This window comes from Marmota marmota, unplaced genomic scaffold (genome assembly GCF_001458135.2).
Source record: "Marmota marmota marmota unplaced genomic scaffold, marMar, whole genome shotgun sequence".
Lineage (NCBI taxonomy): Eukaryota > Metazoa > Chordata > Mammalia > Rodentia > Sciuridae > Marmota > Marmota marmota.
This window is the reverse complement of record NW_025999927.1, coordinates 4,212,250-4,221,268: the sequence shown is the minus strand read 5'-3', so window position 1 is coordinate 4,221,268 and position 9,019 is coordinate 4,212,250. Positions and strand designations below refer to the sequence as shown.

General features: G+C 36.5%; 1 protein-coding gene across 1 annotated transcript in view; it reads left to right on the top strand.

Annotated features, from left to right (window-relative positions):
- Positions 1-740: 740 nt before the first annotated feature.
- Positions 741-9,019, top strand: part of Ero1b (endoplasmic reticulum oxidoreductase 1 beta) — a 41,815-nt gene continuing 33,536 nt past the window's right edge. Inside the window, exons 1-3 of the mRNA XM_048800410.1 lie at positions 741-761; positions 1,363-1,482; positions 6,879-6,962. Coding sequence (XP_048656367.1) covers positions 741-761; positions 1,363-1,482; positions 6,879-6,962 — 225 coding nt within the window. The remainder of the gene's footprint in view (positions 762-1,362; positions 1,483-6,878; positions 6,963-9,019) is intronic.

Below are 9,019 nucleotides of genomic sequence, written 5' to 3'. Positions count from 1 at the left end.
CACAACATCTTTGTTTGTGGTGTTGAGGATCGAACCCGGGCCACATGCATGCCAGGCGAGCGCGCTACCGCTTGAGCCACATCCCCAGCCCAGATTCCTCCAGTTTTACTTGTCTGATTTGTGTGTGTTCTGTACAACTTTATCACCTGTAGCTTTGAGTATCTACCACCACAATGAAAAATACTCAATGATTTCCTTAACACTTTTAGAAGTCCTTCCTGTTGGTTTTTTTTGTCTGCTTCAACCTCATCTGACTCCCCACTCCCACTTCTGTCTTCTTCTATAGTCCTTAAAGCCTGGCAACCAAAATCTTTTCTGCATTCCTAAAAATTTTTCATTTCAATAATATTCTGTAAATGGAGTCATACAGTTTGTAAACTTTGGGGATTGACTTTTTTACTTGGGATAATTCCTGGAAGATTCATCAAAGTCGCATATCAGTCGGTCGGTCTCATTTTTAACTTAGTGAATAATGATTATGGAATTTTTGAATTTTAAATTCACTTTGTAAATACCAAATTTTCTTCTTGGCTTAATGGATACTTTGAGTAGTGGACAGGAGCATGAGTTTTAAAGTCTGGTGTGGATTTGGGGATATGTTTCATTTTTACTTTGGAAAAATTAGGCTTGCCAAAGCTTAATTTCCTTTTATGTAAAATGAGGCTAATAGTACCTTATGTATAGGATACTTTTAAAAGTAAATGAAGAGGCATATTAAAGAATACTGTGAGCCCAGGGAAATGGTTCATGCCTGTAATCAGGTGAGTCTGTAGCCTGAGGCAGGAGGATCTCAAGTTCTAGGTCAGCCTTAGTAACTTAGTGAGACCCTGTATTGAAATTAAAAAGGACCCTAGGCGGGCTGGGCTGTAGCTCAGTGGAAGAATGCTTGCCTAACATGTGTGAGGCATTAGGTTCAATCGTTAGCACCACATGAAAACAAAGTAAAGGCATTCTACAACAACAACAGAAAGAAAATGACCTGAAGATGCAGCAGTGTTGTTATAGTCTGTGACCTCTGGGCCAGTCTGGGAAGAGATTGCTTTAGATTTCAGTGGCTACTTGGATTTTATGTGTGTGTAGCTAAAGGAAGGAGAATTCTCCCCGCCCCCATTTATTTATTTTTTAGGTGTAGTTGGACACAATGCCTTTATTTTATTTACTTGTTTTTATGTGGTGCTGAGGATCGAACCCAGTGCCTCACGCATGTGAGGCAGGCACTGTACCACTGAGCTACAGCCCCAGCCCCGAGAATTCTTATTTTCATTTTGACCATCAATCTTTTATATAATAAAGCAAATCTATAAAGGTTGAAATATCAGTAATTTACATATTTAAATTTTTATGTACATATGCAAATTTTAGGTGGTTGGAGTTCTGGACGATTGCCTATGTGATATTACCAGCATTGACAATTTCAATACCTACAAAATCTTCCCCAAAATAAAACAATTGCAAGAGCGAGACTATTTTCGTTATTACAAGGTAAGATTGTAGTTTTTTTATTCTTTGGAAAATTAGAAAATAATGCTCTCTAGTTGTGAATTTTATGATGCTTTGGAAAATCCATTTTGCTTCCTCTCAGCATCCTGTATTTTATCATTTGAATATATTGAGTATGATAGTGAAAACCTGTTGGTTTTATTAAACATTAAGAATCTGAGCCAAGTGCTACAGTTACCTAAAACTCTGGGTAGAAGAGGAGAGGAGCAGGTAGCCATGAAAGAGAAGAGGAGGCAGGATGAGCTGAAGCAGATTGAGAGAACAGGCAGAAGCCCAAGAGGGCTTACTGAAGTAAAGGTTCCCGAGAGTCTGCCTCTCCCAAGTCCAGCAGAATAAAGCTTCCTCCTGTGTGTGGGGGTTGGGAGAGGGAATCTGAGCCTCCTTCCTCTGGGGAATTCCTGAGCTTTTAGTTTTGGTTTTGAGGCACACCATTCCTCCCTTTACAGAAGCTGAAAATGCAAGAGACTTACTTTGTCCACCCTCCTTTAAAGTAGGTCCCGCCATCTGGACACACTACTAGATTTTGGGTTGTGCTGATGGCCTCACAGCTGAGTGCTGGCATTGTTAGCAGTGCAAAGTAGGGCAGCAGAAGATGTGGATTGAATAGGTCTCTCAGAGGGCTGGCAAGCCAGGCTGAGGCCACAAGTCCAGCATGACCATTCTGCAGAATTGGTTCTGAAATCTAGTAGTAGTTCTACTTTAGACCTTCACAAAATACTAGTATTAGTTTAAGATAGCAACAGCCTTTAAAAATGGCAATAGTTAATATTCCTAAGAACAATTATTTTGAATTTTAGAACACTATTTTAAAAACTGTTTTAGGGGTTTTACCTTTGTTCTTCCTCTCAGGATTCATTTGATTTATAATTTATTTGATTTTCATTTTTAGTTTATTCTAAAAATTGAGCATGATGATTATCTTTTTATCCTGATTCTAGATAGACTATCTTAATCCTTTAAGTATTTTTTGAGGGTAAAGAAACACCATCTCTTCTAATTTGTCTTCCTGTACAACCTATAAAACTGTGAAGAGACTATACAGGAAGATGAATTAGAAAAGTAATTAATACTTCCCCTATCTGCTTTTTTAGTCAGGACCAAGACTGTTCAAAAAATATGAATATTTCTGCTTCATACAAAATTCCTTAGGGATGTAGATTCTACGAATTTATACCAAAGAGTAATCTGTACCTAGACAAATTACTTAATGTCTTTTAATCTAGGCATTTTACATTCAAAGGAGACAGTGCTTCTAATTCCCACCACTAAATCTATATGAATCTGTGTTGGGAGATAATTTCTCATGCTTCCTTCCTACTATTAGATTAAATTATATGAAATTGTTGCCTAAATGGTTGAAAAATGGTTACATATGGTTCAGTCTAATACAATGGAGAAAGCATTTCTTCTGTCAAAGACTGTGTTTTCACAGAAAGTCCAGGACACGTCTCCATTTAATCTCTCATAATCCCCATTCTTTCACCTCTTCTGTTTTGGGGTTTCATCTTCTATTTCTTTATCTCTACAAGGCCTGATCAGTAGGTACACTCAAATATTTGAATGAGTGGATATCTCATTTAATCATCACACCCAAATGTTAATATTATCCACATTTTTCAAATGAAGAAATAATGGTTTAGGTATCCTAGGTAGAGTACTTTTGTTGGCTAGCAAAACAGTTTCAGAAAAGCTATGGAATAATTTACAAAAATGAATATACTTCAGAAAAGATGAAACTACAGCAGTCACTAATGAACCATTTACCTATTTTTTTTATTTTTTATTTGTCAATGGACCTTTATTTTTTATTTATTTATATGTAGTGCTAGGCAAGTGCTCTTCCACTGAGCTATAACCCCAGTCCCCATTTACCTATATTTTTGTAACAAAATTTCTGGAGGAGGGAGCCTTGATTACTTCCAGTATGTTTATGTGAACCCTTCATCCAAAGAAGAAAGGACACCTTAGTTGATAATGCATTTGCATGAATATAAGACAAGTTATTGTTTCTGTAAGGTAAATTTGGGGACTGTTACAGAAAAAGGAAAAAATGGAAGTTGGATAGGCAAAAATAGCAATATATAATAACATATAATAGCAATTTGTAATAACAGCTGCTCAATATATAATCTCATCTTTTCTCTTATACATGCAGTTTAAAAAATGTTCCTGCCAACGCAGTGAAATTGTTCAGTATACAGACAAAATTTATTCATACTCTCGCCTAAAAGAGAGTAATGCTCTATTCTAGTTTATTGCACTTAGCTCCAAGTCTAGAGTGTTAGTGATAGCTACTCCTCTTGTAATTCTGCCTACCTGTGAAATTAATAAAAAGGAAATTTAACCAATCCTAGTATACTCTACATACAATAAGTGGCAACAAAGGAAAGCTAAGAGGTTAGTTTTAAACACATTTATGATTCAACAAGCAAGGAAATAAAGATAGAAACAACAGTCTACCTTTATTTGTAGGAAAGTGGAATGCAGCCTTGCCAAGGTGGATCTCTTCAGCTAAGGTTGTCTGCCTTCAACATTTCCAGAAGCTAGGGTAATTATAAGCTCTTCATCCTGGAAGGAGGTCTGACTAGTGTGTTATGGTGTCTGCCACAGTTCACTTCTTGGCACTGTGCATTAGTTAGCTTTTGTTGCATAACAAATGAGCCAAAATTTAATATCTTCATAAGTGCCAACTGAGAAGGTTCATTTAAGGAAAATCTAAAGGAGGTAAGAAAGCAGACTAAGTGGATATTTGGAGAAAGAACATTCTAGGCAAAGGCAAGAGCAAAATTCCTGAGATTACATTGTCCCTGTATTTGAGGAACAGCAAGGTCAGTGAACAAGGGGAGGAGAGCAGGGCTGCCAGATCATGTAAGGCATGATTAGTCACTGTGAGGTGAGTTGGTGGATTTTAAGCACTTACCAAAAGATCACTCTGAAACATTGAAAATGAATTGTAAAAGAATAAGGAGAAAGAAGGGGAAACTAGTGAAAGGCAATGGCAGTGATCCAGCAGAGATGAGATGATGGTTTGCGTCACCGTGCTAATTGTTGAATCGAGTGTTTCTTTTTTTTCTTTTTTTTTTTTTTAACTTGCCTTAGAAAAAGTCTCCTATTATTGTATTGCATTCTGTTCCTCCCTTTATATTTATTGATATTTGCTTTATATATTTAGGTTTTCTAATGTTGGTACATGTATATTTGTAATTATTATAACTTCTTGATGAATTGACCCCTTTATCATGATATGACTTTCTTTGCCTCTTTTTATAGTTTTTTTAAAATCATTTTTTTAATATTTAGTTTTAAGTGGACACAGTATCTTTATTTTTTATTTTTATGTGGTGTTGAGGATTGAACCCAGCGCCCCACGCATTCCAGGCGAGTATGCTACCACTTGAGCCACATCCCCAGCCCTCTCTTCATAGTTTTTGACTCAGTTTATTTTGTCCGATAGAAGCCTATGCCTGTCCTCTAATAGTTACCACGTATGAAGAGTATCTTTCCATCTCTTCATTTTCAGTCTCTGTGTTCTTAGAGTGGACACAAGTCTCTTATAGGTAGCATATAATTAGATCTTCGGTTGTTTTTGTTTTTTTCTTTTTTCTTTGGTACCAGGAATTGAACTCAGAGGCACTCAATCACTGAGCCACATCCCCAGCCCTGTTTTGTATTTTATTTAGAGACAGCGTGTCACTGAATTGCTTAGTGCCTTGCCATTGCTGAGGCTGGCTTTGAACTTGTGATCCTCCTTTCTCAGCCTTCTGAGCTGCTGGGATTACAGGTATATGCCACCATGTCAGGCCCACTCAGTCTTTTGATTGGAGAAAATCCCTTTAAACTCAAGATTATTATTGGTAAAAGACTTACTGTTGCCATTTTGTTAATTGTTTTCTGGTTATTTTTTAGATCCTTTGTTGTTTTCTTTTTCTCTTGTTGCCTTTGTGGTTTGATGATTCTTAGTGGTATTTCCTGAATACTTATTTTTTAATCTTTTGTGTATCCATGAAGAGTTTTGCTTTGTGTTAGGAATGGGGCTTACACAGAATTTTAGAGCAGGCTGTTTTAAGTTAATAACAATTTAAATTTGATCTCTTGCATAAACTGTATACTTTTACTATGCCCCCACAATTTATTTGGTACTGGGGTTGACTCTACCATTGAGCTGTATCTACCCCTTTCTTAAATTTATATTTTGAGATCAGATCTTTATAAGTTATCTAGATTGGTCTCAAATTTACCATTCTTCTGCCTCAGCCTCTGGAGTAGCTGGGATTACAGATGTATGCCAGAGAAGTGGGTAAGAGGCCAGTTTAGAGAAGGACCCTGTGGAGCTTGCTGCTAACTGGATTTGCTTTAAGGGTTATGGGAAGTCAGAGAAAGATTCTTGGCTGGGATTGATGGGATATGATTTGCTTTGTGAGCTAACTGTGGAATAGATGGTGTGTAGAATAGATAGTGGTAGAAGCAGGGAGACTATTAGAGTAGCTTAAGGAGTTAAGTGTTGATAGGGGAGGTGGTGAAAAGTAGATAATTATATAAAGGGAGGAAATGAATAAATAATCTAGATCTTTGGTATAGGCAATCCATCTGTTCTATTGAATTACCAGGTTCCCGTTAAGTGTAGAATATGAAAACGTAGAGCTTTTATAAAACATGCTTAAATTGTCTTATATGATCTGCTGGCCTCTCTCTATCCTTATTTCTGTTCCCCACTAAACATGAGCCCAACTGATGGTTCTCAGTTCCCAGAACCATCCAAGCTCTTTATTGCCTTACTCAGATGCCTGTTCCTCCAGCTTTCATTTCTCCTGAAATGTTACCTGAGTCCTCAGAAGCCGCCATCCACCAGCCTAACTGTTACACAACTCTGGGTTTTCTTTTGTAATATTGAGCTAAACTTGCAATTAAATAAACATACACTAATTTAATTTCTGTTTCCTTCAGTATATTTTAAGTTCAGGAGGAGTTCTTTTCCTGCTTCTTTGGTTCCCTGAATCCTAGCCCAGTGATTGACACACTGCATATGCTCAGTACATACTCCTTCAGAAAATGGATGCATAAGAGAACCCTGAAAAGAAGGCTGGAAGACATTATAGTAGTCCTAAATTGCTGTCAGGTGTTCTTCAGAAGAGCAGTGAATTTGAAAGTTGTTCCCTTTTTCAAGTGTCACAGGACTAATAGCCATTTATTTCAAAAATTGATATTACATTTGGGTGTCTGAAAAACTTAGTCATTTAAAATCTGAACTGTATAGGTGCCATACGAAAGGAAGCTTTTTCTGCCTACTCACTACCATGTCACAGGTAGTCAGTGACATTTGACAAACATTCTGTAATTATAATACACGTTCACCAAAAATAATTTATTCTTTTTCTCAGGTTAATCTGAAGCGACCATGTCCTTTCTGGGCAGAAGATGGCCATTGTTCAATAAAAGACTGTCATGTGGAACCCTGCCCAGAGGTACAATAAATAAATAAAAATAAAACAATAGCAAAAAACTTGCTTTCTCTTGACTTTAAATAAACATAACCTCTTTATTTTAGACTAATGTCAATGGATTTGAACTTTAAACATTCACATGCTTTCAGCTCTGCTTTATAACCAGATTATTGAACATTTATTTTATACTTGTCACTAAAATGGGTTTAGAGATACTTTTGGATTGGAAGTATATGTACTCTGTTTCTGAAATGGAAGGAAGGAAAATCTGAGGCCTGATGTTGGATTAAATATACTATTATTGGCTTGTATTTCATACTTTATTGAATGTTTATATCTTGTTTCATAGACCAAAATGGGGGGGGGGAAGTACTGGATCCTATACTTCAAATTTAGGATGGGAATTTCAGTGGGTAAAGTGAGAACATTTGAGGTTTGGAATTGTGTTTTCATTTGGCCTTGTTAAAGGCCAAATGAAAACACAATTAGGGGCTGGGGGTGTGGCTCAGTGGTAGATCCCTCACTTAGTATGTGTGAGGCACTGGATTTGATCCTCAGCACCACATAAAAATAAATAGATAAATAAAATAAAGGTATTAAAGAAAAAAAAAGGGTTCTACCTTTAAAAAAAAAAAAATCTTGTTCATGAAGGGTATACTTTTTACCAAGAATGAAACATTTTAGACTTTGTTCTCCCCACCCCATACTGGGGATAGAACCCAGGACCTACCACTGGAGCTACTTCACTAGTCCTTAGATTTTGATATCTAGAATAAGTAGTTGTATTCTTCTCCTTTGCTAGTAATTAGTTGTAAGCTTGTTTTTATTTTACATTTTACTTTGTTTAATCAGTCCAGTTTTTTGTCCTTAAAAATAGTAAAAGAAAGGGTTGGGGTTGTGGCTCAGTGGTAGAGTGCTCGCCTAGCACATGTGAGGCACTGGGTTAAAACCTCAGCACCACATAAAAATGAAATAAAGATATTATGTCCACCTACAACTAAAAAATAAATATATTTTTTAAAAAGATGGTAAATTTAAAAAAATAGTAAAAAAGAAAAGCATATCCATTCTAAAAGGAAAACTCTTTTTTTTTTTTTTTTGGTACTAGAGATTTAACCCAAGGATGCTTTCCACTGAGCTACATCTTCAGCCCTTTCTGTTTTTTAAATTATTTATATATATATTTTAGTTGTTGATGGACCTTTATTTTATTCATTTATTTATATGTGGTGCTGAGGATTAGACCTACTGCCTCGCACATGCTAGGCAAGTGCTCTACCACTGAGCCACATGCCTAGCCCACCCCTTTTAATTTTGAGATGGGGGTCTCACTAAGTTGCAGAAGCTGGCTTTGAACTTGCAATTCTCCTGCCTCAGCCTCCAGAGTCCCTGGGATTACAGGTGTGTACCACCTCACCTGGCAAATTATTTTTTGAAACATTTTTTACTTTTGAGACAATTCTTTGCTAAATTGCCAAGGCCTGCCTCAAACTTGTGTTCCTCCTGAGTCAGCCTCCCAAGTCAGCCTCCCAAGTCGCTGCAAGTTGCTGGGGAATGAAATTGACCAAATTATACTATTATATTGTGTGTATGTATAAATATGTAACAACAAATCCCAAAGTTATGTGTAATTGTAATGCACCAGTAAAAATGTAAAAAAAAACTATTTCTTACCATAAAATTAACATCAATAAAATACTGATGTCTAATCTATAAAACTGAATTATAGCAAAAACTGTTAAAAAAAATTTATACATGTTAGGCAAGTTCTCTGTCATTGAGCCCCACATCCAGCCCTGCTTTGACCATTTTTATTTATTTTTTTATTTTTTTTTTATTGTTGGTTGTTCAAAACATTACATAGTTCTTGATATATCATATTTCACACTTTGGTTCAAGTGGGTTATGAACTCCCATTTTTACCCCGTATACAGATTGCAGAATCACATCAGTTATACATCCATTGATTTACATATTGCCATACTAGTGTCTGTTGTATTCTGCTGCCTTTCCTAACCTCTACTATCCCCCCCTCCCTACACACCTCCACTCCTCTCCTCATCTCCTCATCTCCTCTC